The sequence below is a fragment of the Acinonyx jubatus genome, chromosome E1, assembly GCF_027475565.1.
Source record: "Acinonyx jubatus isolate Ajub_Pintada_27869175 chromosome E1, VMU_Ajub_asm_v1.0, whole genome shotgun sequence".
NCBI lineage: Eukaryota > Metazoa > Chordata > Mammalia > Carnivora > Felidae > Acinonyx > Acinonyx jubatus.
The window spans coordinates 41,898,254-41,917,070 of record NC_069397.1 but is presented as its reverse complement, the minus strand read 5'-3'; the positions used below and the strand labels follow the sequence as shown (position 1 = coordinate 41,917,070).

Below are 18,817 nucleotides of genomic sequence, written 5' to 3'. Positions count from 1 at the left end.
TTGCAAACTGGTCTTTGACTTCCCTGTTCAGCCTTCTCTATGGCTACTTCCCAAACATCCTTCATCATATTCTAGTCTAAGAGGCTTCTTTTTTTTTTTTTTTTAACTTTTATTTATTTTTGAGAGACAGCATGAATGAGGGAGGAGCAGAGAGAGAGGGAGACACAGAATCCAAAGCAAGCTTCAGACTCTGAGCTGTCAGCACAGAGCCTGATGTGAGGCTTGAACCCATTAACTATGAGATCATAACCTGAGCCAAAGTTGGATGCTCAACCAACTGAGCCACCCAGGTGCTCCTGACATTATTTTTTTCAAGGTTCATCCATGTTGTGTAACATTTTTAAGGGGAATTTGTTGGGGGGGGGTGGTTGCCATGGAATGTCTGCTTGTGTCCCTTGCCCCTCTCCTTTTGGATTGTTGGGTGTTTTGGGGGGTAGGTTTTTGTTGTTTTTGTTCTTGGAACTCTTTATATAGTAGAGAGATTAGGTCTCTACCTAGGAAAGAGTTACCAAGGGGGTACCTGGCTGGCATGCCTAGTAACTGAGTTAGCCAGGCACCCCAGGGGGGACATTTCATTAAGGAAGTGACTTTTGAGCAGACTTGAATGAGAAAGTCCTGCCAGTATTGATGCCAGCGTTCCAAGCAGTGAAAATAGCAAGTGCAAGTGCAGAAGTCTTGGGACAAAAGCATGGCATATTTGTCTTTTCTTTTCTTTTTCTTTTTTTGATGTTTACTTATTTTGAGAGAAGGAGAAAGAGAATCCCAAGCAGGCTCCACCCTGTCAGAGCAGAACCAGTTGCCAGCTCGAACCCATGAGTCCTAAGATCGTGATGACCTGAGCCAAAATCAAGAGTCAGACGTTTAACCGACTGAGCCACCTTTTTAAAAATTGTTTATATATTTTGTTTATTTATTTCTGCACTGTCGGTGCAGAGCCCGACTTGGGACTTGATCTTACAAACTGTGGGATCATGAACTGAGCCAAGATCAATAGTCTGATGCTTAACTGACCCACTTAGGTGCCCCCACTTTTTTTTCTTTTTTCTTTTTTTAAGAATATATATTTACTTATTTTTAGAGAGGGGGGACAGGCAGAGAGAGAGAAAGCATGGCATATTTGGTGCAGTCTGAGGAACAGTGAGGATACAGGTATTTCTGAGTCAGAATGAGCAAGAGGGAGGATGGAAGGAGATGAGACCAGGAAGTGAACTGTGGTCATATGGGCATGTTGTAGACTGTGGTAAAGATTTTTGATTTTATTCCAATAGAGTTTTGAGCAGGAGAGGGACATGATCTGCCTTACTTTTTAAGAGCTTTATTGGGGTTACTTTTTGGAGAATAGATTTGAGAGGGATAAGAGCATAAACTAGGAAACCAGTTAGAAGATTTTGCTTTTACAGTAATCCTGGTTAGAAATGAAGGTGGCTTGGGGTGCCTGGGTGGCTCAGTTGGTTGAACGTCCGACTTCGGCTCAGGTCATGATCTCACAGTCTGTGAGTTCGAGCCCAGCGTCGGGCTCTGTGCTGATAGCTCAGAGCCTGAAGCCTGCTTTGGATTCTGTGTCACCCTCTCTCTCTGCTCCTCCCCTGCTCACGCTCTCTCTCTGTCTCAAAAATGAATAAAAACATTAAAAAAAAAATGAAGGTGGCTTGAATCAGAGTGGTAGTAGTGGAGGTGGTAAGGAGTGGTTGGAAGGATCTGCCAATGGTTTGGCTAGGAGTGAGGCTGACTTGAAGGTTTTTGACTAGAGGAACCACATGAATAGTGGAGCCATTTACTTAGATTTGGAAAACTGAAAATGGAGTAGGTCTTCGGAGGATGGGAGGATTGTGGTATGAGAAATGTGGGGCCTATTAGACATCCAGGAGATGTAGAGTAGCAGTTGAATTTCAGGCCTAAAGTTCAAGGGAAATGTTGAAGCAAATGGGACATCATTTACAAGTTGAATTCTGGCTGGAGGAACCTGCAAAGAACACTGAAAAAGATAGGGTAACAAGATAGGATAAAAATCAGGACATGTATTTAGAAGTTTAGAAAAGGAGAAGTGACACTGAAATAGGAACTGAAAAATAAGAGCCAGAAGAGTATGGTATCAGGGAAGCCAAGTGGAAAAAAAAAAGTATTTTGGAGAGGAAGGAGTAATCAGGTATATCAAATACAGCTTAGGAGTGCCTGGGTGGCTCAGTCGGTTAAGCATTTGACTCTTGATTTCGGCTCAGGTCATGATCTCATGGTTCTTGAGTTTGAGCCTTGAATCAGGCTCTCTGCTGTCAGCACAGAGCCGGCTTTGGATCCTCTGTGTCCCTCCCCCGCTTGCTCACATGCTCTCTCTCTCTAAAATATTTTTAGAAATTTAATTTTTTTTTTATCTTTATTTATTTTTGAGAGAGAGAGAGCGTGAGCAGGGGAGGAATAGAGAAGGAGACACAGAATCCGAAGCAGGCTCCAGGCTCTGAGCTGTCAGCACAGAGCCTGACACGGGGCTCAAACCCACGAGCTGTGAGATCATGACCTGAGCTGAAGTTGGACGCTTAACCGACTGAGCCACACAGGCACCCCTATTCTTAGAAATTTAACAGAAACAAATTAAACATTTAAAAAATATATATAGCTTAAAAGGTTGAATAAGAATTGACCATTGAATTTGGCACTGTGGAAGTTATCATTGGCAAGTAGTTTTGGTAGATTGGTGGTATCTAGGCTTATTGATATGTGTACTGTTCCATCACATAGATGTTACCATAGTTTATTCACCACTCATCATCAGTTATTAGCCATTTAGGTAGTTTTCAATTCTTAAGGTATTTTACATATGCAGATTCAGATGGGCATGCTGTATTTGAGAGCATTGTGAAGTAATTTATAAATCAATGCCTTATTGGATATTGGAGTTAAGAAAATACTGCATAGCAAAAATAAAAGACTTTGAGTTAAACTAGCCTGTTTGAACCAACCTGTGCCAGTAGCTGACTTTGTCTACATTACTCAAGTTTCATGAACCTGATTCTTATCTAAAAGATAAGATTTTATGAGGATTAAAATAAATGAGCACTTTGTATGCTTCCTAGCACATGTGTGTTCAGTAATCCTAAATTGTGTCTTGTTCTTTTTTTTTAAGTTTATTTATTTTAATGTTTATTTTTGAGAGAGAGAAAGCGTGGTTGTATTTTATGCAAGCGAGGGAGGGGCAGAGAGAGAGAGAGGGAGACAGGATCTGAAGCAGGCTCAGTGCGCTGAGAGCAGAGAGCCATATTCTGGGCTCTCACTCACAAACCATGAGTTCATGACCTGAGCTGAAGTCGAATGTTTAACCGACTGAGCCACGTGAGTGCCCCAAGTTTGTTTATTTTTGAGAGAGCATGAGTGGGTGAGGGGCAGAGAGAGAATCCCATGCAGGGTCTGAGCTGTCAGTGCAGCACCTGACACGGGGCTTGATCTCACAAACCATGAGATCATGACCTGAGCTGAAATCAAGAGTCAGGCGCTTAACCCACTGAACCACCGAGGCACCTCTTGTTGTTTGTCTTACAGGGAAAATAAAACTTTCTGAATAAAACTTTCTGAAAAAAAGTGTTAGTAATTGGTCTTGGAAATGTAAGGTGTATTTTGAGGGTGGAGAAGAGGAAAACAGTTCTTTTGGGTCATTCCTATGGAGATTTTTCGGTGATAAGAGAGAGAATAGGGGAAGATAGTCAATTTGAGTGATTATCCAATTTAATTCTATTGTGATCAGAGCACATACTTTGTATGATTTGAATAATTTTAAATGTATTGCAGCTTTGATAATGGCCTAGAATATGGTCTATCTCAGTACGAGTTCTCTGTGTCCTTGAAAAAATTGTGAGTTCTTTTGCTGTTGGGTGGAGCGTACTCTAAATGTCAGTGGTTTTGTGGTTTAGTGGTTGATAGTAAGTAGTATTTGTTTTTTATATGCTTACTGTTTATTCTGTGAGTTATTGAGTGAGCGGTGTTGAAATCTCCAACTATTAATTGTGGGTTTGTCGATTGTTCTTAATTCTATCAGTTTTTGCTTCCTCTCTTGAGGCTCTGTTAATATGTGTATAAACGTGAATTTTTATGTTGTATTGATGAATTGACCCCTTTATCATTGTAAAAGGACCTTTATTTGAGGCTATTCATTGCTCTGAAATAAACTTTTTCTGGTAATACATAGTTACTTCTCCTTCTTAATTAAATTTTTAAATAAAGTTTATTTATGTATATAAAGAATAGGTGGGGGAGGGGTAGAGAGAATCCCAAGCAGGCTCCACACTGCTAGCACAGAGCCCAATGTGGGGCTCAATCTCCTGAACCGTGAGATCATGACCTGAGCCACCCAGGGGCCCCTCCTCTTTTTTTTTTAAAAAACATGTTCATTTGAGAGAGAAAGTGAGCAAGCAGGGGAAAGGCAGAGAGACAGGGAGAGAGAATCCTAAGAAGGCTTTGCCTGTCAGCACAGAGCATGACATGGGGCTCAATCCCACAAATCTTGAGATCATGACCTGAGCTGAAATTAAAAGACACTCCTTCCTTTTCTTTCTTTCTTTCTTTCTTTCTTTCTTTCTTTCTTTCTTTCTTTCTTTCTTTCTTTCTTTCTTTCTTTCTTTCTTTCTTTCTTTCTTTCTCCCTCCCTCCCTCCCTCCCTTCCTTTCTTTCTTTCCTTTCTTTTCCTTCCTTCCTTCCTTCCTATTTATTTTTGAGAGAGACAAAGAATGTGAGTGGGTTAGGAGCAGAGAGAAAGGGAGACACAGAATCTGAAGCAGGCTCCAGGCTCTGAGCTGTCAGCACAGAGCCCGACATGGGCCTTGAACTCACGAGCTGTGAGATCATGACCTGAGCTGAAGTCAAATGCCCAATGGACTGAGCCACCCAGGTGCCCCTCCTCCTTTCTTTTGATTACTGTTAACATGTTACATCTTTCTCCATAGTTTTGCATTTAATCTCTTTGTGGCTTTATACCTAAAGTGGATTTCTGTGTAGGCAGCATATAGTTAGATCTTGTTTATTTAGTCTGACAATTTCTGCCATTTATTTATTTATTTGTTTGTTTGTTTATTTATTTTAATGTTTATTCATTTTTGAGAGAGAAAGAGAAACAGAGCATGAGCGCAGGAAGGCCAGAGAGAGAGGGAGACACAGAATTTGAAGGAGGCTCCAGGCTCTGAGCTGTCAGCACAGAGCCCAGTGCAAGGCTTGAACTCATGAACTGCGAGATCATGACCTGAACCAAAGTCAGGCACTTAACCAACTGAGCCATCCAGGTGCCCCAATTTCTGCCTTTTAATTGAATATTTAGCCTGTTTACATTTAATGTGATTGTTGATGTCATAGGGTTTAAATCCCCTGTCCTCCTATTTATTCTGTCTCATTTATTTTTATGATTGCATAGTATGTCCTTCATTGGTTTATTAGCTGTAACATTGTTTTGTTATTTTAATAGTTGATTTTGGGTTTACTACAGCCATCTTTTAAGTTATTACAGTCTACTTTCAATATTAAATCACTTCTTGTATTATATGATAACCTTACAACAGTATATTTCCATTTCCTTTCTCTCTGCTTTTTGTGATATTGTTTTTACTTCTATTGTTTTACTACTTTTACTTCTATGTAAAAGAAGTGTGATAATAAATATAAATTCCAGGGGCTCCTGGCTGGTGCAGTTGGTGGAGTATGGGACTTTTGATCTTGGGGTTGTTAGTTCAAGCCCCACATTGGGTGTGGAGATGACTTAAAAATAATTTTTTTTAAGAAAGAAAGATCACTCCTACAATAATTAGTTGTTGCCACTTTTACTTTAAACAGCCAGTTATCTTAAAAATTTTTTTTTTGTTTTTAATACAGCACATGTAAGCAAGGGAGGGGGCAGAGAGAGAGAGAGAGAGAATAAGAATCTCAAGCGGGCTCCAGACTCTATCCCACAACCCTGAGATCATGACCTGAGCCGAAATCAAGAGCTGGATGCTCTTGTCGGGAGACAACTAGGGAGAAAGCAAATGGTTTTCTGAAAGGTGTTGAACAGAGATTAAAAACAAAAACTTTGAAGTGAAAATTCCTAATTTCTAGTCCAGTGTTTTACCTGACACCTCACTCCATACAACAGCCCGTTTTCTGCTTAAACTGTCCTGTGAACCAAGCAAGGTTCATTGCCTCATGAGGCTGCTTATTCTTTTTATGGACAGGCTGATGCAGTGGGAATTTATTTTCTAGGAGAAAAAAGTGGAGAGATTGTAATAAGTATAAAGCAGGTCCCATAGGAATGCATTTATTCATCTGTTTGTCAAACATTTATTTAACACTTAAAATGTGCCAGTTATTGCTAGAAGCTAGGGAAGCAGAGGTGAAAGACACAACATCTAGGGGCTCCCGGTCTGATGCAGTAACAAACCCAAAAGTTGCAGCAGCTTTGGGAGTAATGGTGCTTGCCTTGAGGTCTGGCACAGCTCTTAGCTCCGCATACGTCCACCATTTGACTGTCTCCCATTGTACAGGACACTGGCACATCAGACCTGGTGTCTACTGAATGGAGTTTATACCAACTTCTCTTGTCCCTATTCTCAATGCCCGAGTAAGTAATTAAACTTGTAAACTTATTAAATAAGTAATTAAACCATTTCTGTTGGAGATACCACTTTTCTAGTTTTATTCTTCCTTCCCAACTGCCAAGAAACCTGAGTTCTTTTTGTTTGACTTTGAGTTCATTCTGCACATAAGATCTTAAACTCTGAAATTTCCCCTTTTGATCTTTGTGAATTTTTTTATTAAAAAATTTTTTTAATGTTTATTTTTGAGAGAAAGACAGAGCACGAGCAGGGGAAGGGCACAGAGAGAGAGAGAGAGAGAGAGAGAGAGAGAGAGAGAGAGAATTTGAAGCAGGCTCCAGGCTCTGAGCTGTCAGCAGAGAGCCCAACACAGAGCTCGAACTCAAAAACCGTGAGATCATGATCTGAGCCAAAGTCGGACACGACACTTAACTGACTGAGCCACCCAGGCACCCTGATCTTTGTGAATTTATTCTGATCCCATGGATTGAGCCACCCCGGTGCCTCAACCACTTTAATAACTGTATGATCTTAGGCAATTTTGTAACCTTTCTAGATCTCATTTCTTCATCTTTAGAAGGGATCTAATCATGTGATCTACCTCCTGGGATAATCCAAATAATATGCTTTGTATTTAATCTTCAAAAATCCTATGAGTTTTGTTCTACAGAAAAATGTGGTAAACTTTGGATCCTGTTAGGGTATAACTGTAGAAAACTTCAAATACAAAGAATTTGGGAGGGAATTATGTAATTTATTACCATGTTTATGCCAACTAATTTTTAAAATTCTGTTTTCTAGTACAAGACAAGGTAGATTTGTAACCTTAGTTATTTGGAAAACTGACTAAAAATAACACATTTGGTTTGTGTCCAATAAATGTTATATAAGCAAACATTTTTTTTCAGTGTGTGTTATTTTGTTTGTGTGAATCCTTTTGAATTATGGGCTACCATGAATTGTAGTATTCTTTACTTAAAAAGTCATCCTAGAAGGAATAGTTTTTCCACCTTTGAGTCTATTCAAGAAATTGACTGATGTGACTATATAGAAACAAAATTTGAGGGACACCTAGGTGGCTCAGTCAGTTAAGCTTCAGACTCTTGATTTTGGCTCAGGTCATGATCTCAACAATTTGTGAGATAGAGCCCCACATCAGGCTCCGTGCTAACAGCTGAGAACCTGCTTGGAATTCTCTCCCCACCTCCCTCTCTGCCTCTTCCCTGTTCGCATTCTCCTTCTCTCTCAAAATAAATAAACGTTTAAAAAAAATAAAAATTAAAGGAAGACAATAAAGTGAAGTGTTATGTTAAATGCCAAATGATTAATGTCTATACTATATTAAAATATATTCTGCATGGGGTGCCTGGGTGGCTCAGTTAAGCATTCGACTTCATCTCAGGTCATGATCTCACGGCTCCTGAGTTCAAGCCCTGCGTTGGGCTGTGTGCTGACAGCTTGGAGCCTGGAAGCCTGCTTTGGATTCTGTGTCTCCCTCTCTCTTTCTCTGTCAAAAATAAACATTAAAAAAATTTTTTTAATAAAAAAAGAATATATTCTACAAATACATGGGCAAAAGGCTAGAAATAGTCCATGAAGTGGGGAAGGATATGGGGGAAGTATGTCTTGGTATATTAAAAACATAAATTGGGGGCGCCTGGGTGGCTCAGTTGGTTAAGCATCCGACTTCAGCTCAGGTCACGATCTCACGGTCCGTGAGTTCGAGCCCTGCCCTGCGTCGGGCTCTGGGCTGATGGCTCAGAGCCTGGAGCCTGCTTCTGATTCTGTGTCTCCCTCTCTCTCTGACCCTCCCCCGTTCATGCTCTGTCTCTCTCTGTCTCAAAAATAAATAAACATTAAAAAAAATTTTTTTTTAAATAAAAAAGAAAACATAAATTGAGGGGCGCTTGGCTGGTAGACTGTGCGACTCTTGATCTTGGGGTTGTAAGTTTGAGCCTCATGTTGGGAAAGAGATTACTTAAAAAATCTTTAAGAAAAACGCACAGTGGCGCCTGGCAGGTTCAGTCGCTTAAGCGTCTGACTTTGTCTCAGGTCAGGTCATGATCTCACGGTTCGTGGGTTTGAGCCCTGCCTGGGGTTCTCTGTCTCCCTCTCTCTCTGCCCCTCCCCTGTTCATGATCTCTCTGTCTCTCAAAAATAGATATTTTAAAAAAAAAATTTTTTTCAAGTTGGATGACAGTGCAAAGCAAGAGCCATGCAGATTTACATTTCCTGTGACCTAATAATACTGCTTCCTAGAATTTGTCTATAGATAAATTCAACCAAAGCATAAAGAATATATTTTTTCAGGAGGATAAGTACATATGTACATGTAAATCAATTGGGCTTTCTTAGAAAAAAACATTTAACAGTTTGCCATCCCCCTCCTGTTGTGCTCCCATGTGCTCCACTCGTGCTCCACTCATCCTGTGCTCCCATGGCACTTGCTTTTAAAAGATGAAGTATGGAAATGATTTTTATGTTTCCATGAGAGCCATTCACAGAGTAATTGCATACACTCACTCCCCATTCTGTATTCATGTCTGTTTGCTGAAAAAGGGAAGTCAGAGAAGATTATGTCCTGAATTTTAGGTTTCTGATAGCAGAGCAAAAAATGGTTCAGAAGAAAGGGAACTGTAGTGGAACATTTCTAAAGAAAGAAAATTTCCCATTACCCATTTTATGAGATGCTGGAGTTAAGTTACTAAACACATCACATATACTGAAGGTATGGGTACAGGGTGCTGTGGCATTTGTGATTGCCCTTGGGAAGCCAGGTTCTTAGGGTTCAACATTTTCTAAGTCTAGACTGTATCTTAACCAGTATACAGTGCCTACTTCTATATGTGTATAAGTTGCTGCTTTATAAGCTCTGAAGGACATAGGACTAATTCCTCCTCTCCCCAGAAAAGGTAGATTATTATATGAGATGCTGAACCGTTGAGAACTGTTTCATCACATTAATTGCTAAAAAGATACTTGTCTTTGGTATGGAGAGAGGTGTAGGGGAGGAGTTTTCTAACAGTTACACTGTGATTTTGACTAATTGGAGTAAATCGAACTTCAGGCTTTAGGGAAAATGCTTTAGATGTGGTGTTTGGAAAAATCTGAGTCTGAACTTGGGGGTGTGAATCATTACAGGAGTTGTTAGAAACTTGACTATGTCACCATTTAAAGATTGCATATTACTCTTGTGGTTTTATAACTTGTATTCAGTGAGAGAAGTGGTAAAATGCTTGTGTGGTCAGATTCTGCATGTCATCTTGATACTTCCATGTTCTGTAGGTGCCTGTACTGTCTTTTTTTTTTTTAAGTTTATTTATTTTAATAGTGCAGAGAAGGGGCGGAATGAGAGGGAGAGAGAGAATCCCAAGCAGGCTCTTCACTGTTAGCACAGAGACCTACTTGGGACTCAGACCCACAAACCATGAGATCATGACCCGAGCTGAAACCAAGAGTCAGACACTCAACCGACTGAGCCACCCAGGCACCCCTTTTCTTAGTTTTTCATTGACGTTTTGGAAAATTTTCCAGGTTTTTTTTCCCAATATCTTACCCCCATCACCACCAGTTTTTCTTATTAAATTACTACGAACACATAACACTTAGAGATTGTTTTAAATTTATTAAATTAAATGATAGCAAATGAACAAAGTTGGCACCTTATGGATGACTCCTGGCCATGACTATTCAAAGTTGGCAGAACTTGATAATAAGTAATAATTTGGGGGCTCCTGAGTGGTTCAGTTGGTTAATAAGCGTCTGAGTTCGGCTCAGGGCATGATCTCATGGTTCGTGAATTGCAGCCACACATTAGGCATTACGCTGGCAGGGCAGAGCCTGCTTGGGATTCTCTTTCTGCCTCTCTCTGCTCCTTCCCCACTTGTGCTTTCTTTCTCTCTCCCAAATAAACTTTAACACAAACACACACACACACACAAACACACACACACACTAATTTGTCCTGGTTTTATTTTGCGAGACAGAGTATGTATGAGAGGGGGAGGCACAGAGAGAGGGAGAGACAGAATCCTAAGCAGGCTGCACACTTTCAGCACAGAGAGCCCCAGTGGGGCTTCAACTCACGAGCCGTGAGATCATGACCTGAGCCGAAGTCACACACTTAACCGACTGAGCCACTCAGGTGCTCCCCGCAAGATTTTATTTTTAAGTAATCTCTACACCCAGTGTAGGGCTTGAACCCAAAACCCTGAGATCAAGAGTCACATGCTCCACTGAGTCAGCCAGGCACCCCGGTGTTATTATTTTTTTAAAATCACAGTACAGATGCAGGTGTTTTCTTTCCGTGAGCAGTTTCTTTGTGTGAAGCTGTAAATCACCTCCAGTGTATTCAAGTGTCCCAGTGACTGAGAGCCAGCTGTTGGGTGTTTTAACTAAACAGCTTGCTCATTGTTGGCCATTCAAATCCCAGTGAGAGGTATTAGCTGCTCCAGGGAATAGAACGGGAATAGAGCATCCAGGGTGAAGATTTTCGCAAGGCCTTTAGTGACCCAGCTTAAATTTGTTGAGATTTTTCTGCTTTGGCTTTTTCCTATAGGTGCCAGAGTTGATCTGCTTCAGATTTTCATGAATGACTCATCTTCCTGTCGTGTTTTCTTTTCTTTCTTTAAAAAAAATTTTTTTTAGTGTTAGTTTATTATTGAGAGAGAGAAGGAGCATGAGCATGGGAGGGGCAGAGAGAGAGGGAGACACAGAATCTGAAGCAGGCTCCAGGCTCTGTGCACAGAGCCTGATGTGGGGCTCGAACTCACAAACCACGAGATCATGACCTGAGCCAAAGTCGGACGCTTAACCAACTGAGCCACCCAGGCACTCCATCCTGTCGTATTTTCTTAGACTACAATAACTTAATCTTTGGGTCACTTTAAACATAGTTTCTCCTATCACATGTATTGGGAGGAATATACGGAGGTATTCAAACTCAAGCATGTTTCTTCCTCATGCTGATTAATTCCTCTGCTCCATAGAAAACTTATTTCTTCCTGAAAATGGCATTTTAATGATTATTTTCTGTAGGAGGAAGCTTGTGACCTTCACTTGTCTTTTTTCCTTCCAGAGGGAATCTGGAAAAGTTATAAGCAAAACATCATTTCTCTAAGAAAATTCTGGATAACAGAAGTTCTGAGTAACAGGTAAAGTATATTTAAACTTCTTGGATGCTGATGATCACCTATAATCTACAAAAGTAAACTGGGAGTGGGAAGAAGAGAAGAAGGAGAGAGAAGTGTGCTTTGTGTCAGGGGTTGCATTAGGAATTGTATATACATCATCTCATTTAGATGATTGTTACCCAGATGCTGGGTGTATAGATCTAAGAATCTCAGAATAAAACTGCCCTTCAAAATGCTGTTTTGAATGGATTTGCCTATGGATTGGATTTAATGTCCTCACACCACAGTTTGCAAACGTAAATCTACCATAGACCAAATACAGCGGTACACAGAATCCTGGAATCTGCTATCCTGTGCAGTCTAGCCAGTTCCTAGTCTTCCTAGTTCCTTTCTGTCTTTTGTTTTAGTTCTTGATCATTGCCAGTTATTTGCAGCTGTATCATCTCCTTGATTCTTTTTAATACTTTGTCACCAGGTCCAAAATTTAAATTTCCTAATAAGGTACCTCTTCACAATGGGGTCCAACCCAAGTGTCCCCATTATGTTCTTGGTGAGAGTCTTACCATGACTGGAAAGAATAGCTACACCTCTCACACTGTTTTCTTATTTATATCTCACAGAGAAGTTTATGAAATAATAGTATGCATAAAGAATCTAGTATGCTGGGTCTGAGAAACACATCTCAGATGTTAGCTACCATTTTACCTTTGGAACTAGGGAAGACATGAAAGCTAACCAGACTTCTAGGATTCTGTAGGTCCAAAGATGTGCTCATAGACTGAGGTGAATTGTCCTTCCTGGGGGTAGTAGAGAGTGAGATGCTCTTTATTCTAATTAGCACTCTGGCATGAGCCTTGAAGTTAGATTTCAAGTATTCAAAAAAGTAGTTCCTAGAGATACCATCAAAAAATTAAGTTGTTCAGATTTTTGTATTTGTTGATTTTCCTTTGACATTTTTCATTTTTCCATTTTTATCAGGGCAAACCAATTCCATCACCATGAGTTGGAGCTTCCTGACTCGCCTGCTAGAGGAGATCCACAACCATTCCACATTCGTGGGGAAGATCTGGCTCACTGTACTGATTGTCTTCCGGATTGTCCTTACAGCTGTAGGAGGAGAATCCATCTATTATGATGAGCAAAGCAAATTTGTGTGCAACACGGAGCAGCCAGGCTGTGAGAATGTCTGCTATGACGCCTTTGCACCCCTCTCCCATGTGCGGTTCTGGGTATTCCAGATCATTTTGGTGGCAACCCCCTCGGTGATGTACCTGGGCTACGCCATTCATAAGATTGCCAAGATGGAGCATGGCGAAGCAGACAAGAAAACAGCTCAGAGCAAACCCTATGCAATGCGTTGGAAACAGCACCGGGCTCTGGAAGAAACAGAAGAGGACCATGAGGAGGATCCCATGATGTATCCGGAAATGGAATTGGAAAGTGAAAAAGAAAATAAAGAGCAGAACCAACCTAAACCCAAGCACGATGGCCGCCGGCGGATTCGGGAGGACGGGCTTATGAAAATCTACGTGCTGCAGTTGCTGGCAAGGACCGTGTTTGAGGTGGGTTTTCTGATAGGGCAGTATTTTCTGTATGGCTTCCAAGTCCACCCATTTTATGTGTGCAGCAGACTTCCTTGCCCTCATAAGATAGACTGCTTTATTTCGAGACCCACTGAAAAGACCATCTTCCTTCTGATAATGTATGGTGTTACAGGCCTTTGCCTATTGCTTAACATCTGGGAGATGCTTCATTTAGGGTTTGGGACAATTCGAGACTCACTAAACAGTAAAAGGAGGGAACTGGAAGATCCGGGTGCTTATAATTATCCCTTCACTTGGAATACACCATCTGCTCCCCCTGGCTATAACATTGCCGTCAAACCAGATCAAATCCAGTACACCGAACTGTCCAACGCTAAGATTGCCTACAAGCAAAACAAGGCCAACATCGCCCAGGAACAACAGTACGGCAGCCATGAGGAGAACCTCCCAGCTGACCTGGAGACTCTGCAGCGGGAGATCAAAATGGCTCAGGAGCGCTTGGATCTAGCAATCCAGGCCTACAGTCACCAAAACAACCCTCATGGTCCCCGGGAAAAAAAAGCCAAAGTGGGGTCCAAAGCTGGGTCCAACAAGAGCAGTGCCAGTAGCAAATCAGGGGATGGAAAGACCTCCGTCTGGATTTAATCTTGGCTGGGATTAAAACTTGTGCTCTTCCATAGTCCGTGGTAAGCAGCGGCTCACTGAATAATGGCCTCCGTTGAGTAAACATTTGGCTCTGGTTATCTTCAGGGATGCTGTTGGCTCATGATCCACGCTCAGGGGACTCTGAAAGCGGGGCTGGGACAAGGGGGAGAAAAGGGGAAACACCGTGTTCGTGGGCACATATTTCAGCAATAATACTGTTACAGAACTTTACATTTGTGTCTTCCAGATCTGGAAAAAAAACAGATATATTTAAATCATTCTTGTTGAAAAGTTTTTGTATGTACAGTATTATGGTACATTTTTTTAGTATGAGTACTTTTTTTTGTATTTGTATATTGGACCGCTGTAGTTACACTTTTATATTAAAGGGAAAAAAATCCTTAAGGTAATGCCTATTAGGCCAGTGTTACTACTTTGTTCAGCAAATTCCACCCTGGGTTTAAAGTTTTAATAGATGCTACACCTAATAAAAGTGCCTCTCGTGTTGCAGGGAAGATTTCGGATATGTCAGGAGCCGGAGGAGGAAGCATCAATTTTCAATCTTGGAAAGAAAGTCCACAGTAGAAGGAGGCTGAGATCTTTTCTTCTTTACTTAAGAAATCTTTGAATCTCATTCACCTACCCAAACCTATATCCAATCTTTGAAAACCTGTTTGTATTTTCAAAGGATATAAGTGATTAACTGCAGGATTCGTTTAATTATCAAGCATTGCCAGCATATGCCTCGATGGTGTGCACATAATTTAAGTTCTCCCAAAAGGCTGATACACAAAAGTGTCCTCAGTCTGGTAGCAGCTTGGAGACCCTGACCAGAGGTGTTACTAAGATTCCTCTATTGCAAAGCCATGCCTGGAAAATGAGCCCTGCTACAATGTTTAGTTGTGGACCTATTTGATTTGCCTTAAATCTCTATCCAGAAACCTGCCTTTCTGGTTTCTTAAGAAACCAGTGGTGGATATTTTCTTTGGATGTTAACATTAGAAATAAAAAAAATTCTCTTCTCGGCTAAAAATACTCAGAGCCATTTGTATTGCCTGTGGCAGAAGGCCTAAATCCAAATTCCTTATTTTTTTTGTAATTTGCTGCGTAACTTTTATAATTTCTGTACTTCTGCCAATGTAGATTTCTTTCTGTATAGAAGACCAGTCAGAATGGGGATTCTATCTGTAAATAGACCTAAAGAGAATTTCAGAATTTATTCCCTCAAGGCATATCTATTTGTTAATGACAAGCATTGATGTTCACATAACACTTACAATTTGCAGTATTTTATTGGTATTTTCAGTCCTGTATTCTTTGGGAGAGCTTCGCTCTCCCAGCCCATTCACATCGTTTGTCTTCCAGTTTATGAGCTTGTAAGCAAGAGCTTGGTAAGGATGTAAAGGAAGGGGCCTTTGTTTCCCATGGAGCTTTTGGGTTTGAGTGTCTAACTGTTTTCTAATAGAAAGCAAGCCACCTCTGACTTTGAAATTGCAAAAGTATTATTTTTTAGGTCTTAATTTTAAAATGTCCATTCTTTATTATTTAGGAGAATCCTGGAACAGCACCCTTTGGGCATTTCTTTTTCATTTCTTTCTTTGTTCTACTCAGAAAATTTCAGCTTATCTTCTAGCCATGCATTAACTTTTTTTGCCCTTTTTTTTTTCTTAATCTATAAATTTTAGCCTAGAGAAGCTCCTTATAATCTCTAAACACCTTAATCAGAAAGTAAACTCAGGAGAGACTGAAGGGGAATTTCAGAAAACGATAGACCTGACATGTCTTGGATCATTAGCAGACTCGTGCAGTTTCCTTCATACCAAGTGTTTTATAAAGAAATTCAAGTGCTTATTAGAAAACAGGCAAGCTTTTAAACACCTAAGCTTATTTAAGATGAAGATCTATCAGTCCCCTCTGGTGTCACTAGAGATTCAAGGAAATTTCTTAACCAAAGGACAGAAGATACATACACACTCAATGCACATCTACACAGAGCCTGAAGGAGACAGTGGCTTCGCCAGAGGAAAGGCTGGGGGCTCGAGAGTGACAGAGAGGAAAGGAGTCAAGCAGAAATGCCAGGCAAAAACGTGTGATGCCAGAAGCGTCTACTTAGTTCCTACAAACAGTGCCCTCGGTGTTTCCTCTTGGCTTGTTCCGATGAAAATGTTATTTTGTGTCTGGTTAATTCTTCCAGTATCTTAAAGTATATAGAAAAATATTCTAAGTCACTTCACATGTGCAAGTCTACACTCTCACCAAAGTTTTAGCTATGACATAGAGTTCCCAACTCTCACTGCTTTCTTGGTACATTTCTTCAGCCTTTGAACCATGGGAGTTTGCCAAAGCCATTTCCCCATAATGGCATGTTATGGACCTCCATTAGGAAAATGGCCCTATCAGTGTCTAGCTTAGCCCATGAATTGGGTCTACATCGGATCTATAAAAATATCATTCTGTTTATTCTGGAACTTACAGGTATTAGTATAAAAAGCCTGTCCGCAGGTTTTTTTTTCCCCTATCAAAATTGTATTCCTTGGAATTGCCATAAAGTCATGTCTGTCCTATGACATTTGCTTCTCTAAATAGTTGAGTGCTTAGTCCTTCCATCTACTAGAACCAGGATATGGTCAATATGTTTATATTTCTTAATATACTATTGGATCTATTCCAATGCGTTTTTTGCTCATTTGTGTTAAAATGTGTTACCAGGAGAGATTTATAAAACAGGCTTTTTTCTTAACTCAAATTTGAAGGGAGAATTAGATAACATTTTCTCCTAAAGAAGTCTTAATGTTCACTTTGTGGCTTCATCTTTGCCTTATGACTTAGTTTTTCCTGTTTCTATACTTGCTCATTGAAAGCCACAAATATGTTATCTCATTTGAAGTCCCGTTTTTCTGGGGATTTTCCTTGACTAATCTGCAAAAAACTACTTTTGATAAAAATGAACTTTGTGATCTAAAATGGTTTTCACAGCCCTGACAACTCCCACATATCTGTCTTTTACAAGGACACCTATGTCTTTAAAGAGAAAAAAAAGTCCTCATTCGGTACCGTAACTCTGTCATTTCTTAATGGTGTAAAATTAAGCAGTTCACCTGACTTTCCCAAGTTTCAGGAGCTACTTCTTGGAAGTGTTATGAAGTAGTTAGAGCCTATGGTAAAAGGTATTCAAAGACCAACTATTTATTGGTCATGTGTCTGAACTTGGGTCTTCAAGAAAAAAATAGTTGACAAAACTACACAATGGCAGTAGTAAACCATCCTCCAGTGCTCTTGATCACAGGAGTTGGTGATGGCTTAAAACACTTGGCTTTAAGCAGTTTATACCAAGAATGGACTTAAATGTCATTCCCGTTAGTCATACTGATGCTTTACCCTTTCAGCTTATAAATGTCCATGCTTTATTCCTTCTGTCTCATTTAGGAGACCGTATACCTCTAACATCTACAGTTTATGATAAATTTTTGGCCAGCTAGCTTGCAGTAAAGGCAAGTATGTTATACTTGAACCTAGTTTAAGAAATGCCTTTTTATAAAGGAAGGGTCTTTCTTGACTGAAAGGGACCTGAAAGTCAAAGATACACAGTTGTGGGTCATTTTGATTGGAAGATTCCAGGTATTAGGTTAATTGTATCTGTATAAAATCATGTAATCTCATGAAGAGACTTACCACCTGAAAATAAGAAAGCCCCAGCGCCTCTACAGGGTAGAGTTTGGAAATAAAAGTTACATTCTGGCCACACATCATGGAGAAATTAAAAGATTTTATTTGTTGCCCCTAATGCAATTGTGTTGTTTTTAATAATAACGTTAAGTGAGTTTGGTTCATGCACATTCCACCTTAATAGTCATACTTTTTAGAAAGAGGCAATACAGGGGTGCCTGGGTGCCTCAGTCAGTTGAGTCTCCGACTTCGGCTCAAGTCATGATCTCACAGTCTCTGAGTTCGAGCCCCAGGTCGGGCTCTGTGCTGACAGGTCAGAGTCTGGAGCCTGCTTCTAATTTTGCATCTCCCTCTCTGCCCCTCCCCTGCTCATACTCTGTCTCTCTCTCCCTTTCAATAATAAAAAAAAAATTTTTTTTAAAGAGACAATCCATAGTATTCTAAAATCCAGGAGTCCAAACAAAAGAAAGTCTTACTCCCATGCAAAGTCCCTACAGAAATAAAAGGAGTAAGTGTTTTACATTTCAAGGTTGGCTTGTTGAACCAGCAAAGACATTGGCTATTTGCTTCCAAGATTGGAAATTTTTCTTTATTGTACTTTCCAATTGTGTTTTCTTTAATAAAGCTCTTACAGAAGTCTCTACCTCAGGCTCTAAGTATTAGATACAGTTAGCATATTGATACTGAAAAACTTAGCTAGGACTTCTAGCTTTTTAAGATAATTGAAATATAATTTTCAACTGTTAACCAGCAATCTAATGTCATGTGTGGTTTGGATGTTGTATGAACAGCTAAGGAATTACCATTCTAGTGCCAAAGATCACTCATTGCTAATTTTGTTCTGTACAGTTCATGTAAAACTTTTATGGTGGGGACAGACTTCTGTGCTCGGGGCCTTGTCTCTAGGAAGATTTGTCAGTTCCAAATGTTTTGTGAGTTCCAAATACAGTTTAGAAGATTCATTTGTGGTCTGTGCATCTTTTCCCAAACTTGAGAACTCGGCTGCCAGTAAATGTCATATTGAGGATTTTACCCCATTCTTTGCGTAAAATAGTACCTGATGGCTTAATGGTTTGTACAGAAAACCTGATATGAAAATCTCTCCTAGTACATTCACCTGTAAACTGATCTCAGTGGGAATGCATGAGCAGAAAAACTTCCAAGCAGGTGACTTGGGCTCAAAACATGCCCTTGTTCATAGCTGAGTTACACAACTCCTGATTACTGTGGCTACACGGATTGGCATATTACTGGCATCCTAAATCTGGGAAGGGGATGTGGCCTTGTG

The 18,817-nt window shown here is 40.2% G+C and overlaps 1 protein-coding gene across 5 annotated transcripts in view; it reads left to right on the top strand.

The window, feature by feature from the left end:
* Positions 1 to 18,491, top strand: part of GJC1 (gap junction protein gamma 1) — a 38,653-nt gene extending 20,162 nt beyond the window's left edge. For 3 of the 5 annotated variants that reach the window (XM_015086587.3, XM_027048827.2, XM_015086589.3), the window contains exons 2-3: positions 11,620 to 11,695; positions 12,653 to 18,491. In XM_015086587.3, the coding sequence (XP_014942073.3) occupies positions 12,673 to 13,863 (1,191 nt within the window). In that variant the 5' untranslated portion in view covers positions 11,620 to 11,695; positions 12,653 to 12,672 and the 3' untranslated portion in view covers positions 13,864 to 18,491. Of the gene's footprint in view, positions 1 to 4,738; positions 5,262 to 6,491; positions 6,569 to 11,619; positions 11,696 to 12,652 lie in introns of those variants that run through there. The other 2 variants (XM_053211750.1, XM_015086588.3) reach the window with 2 other exon arrangements.
* Positions 18,492 to 18,817: the final 326 nt, after the last annotated feature.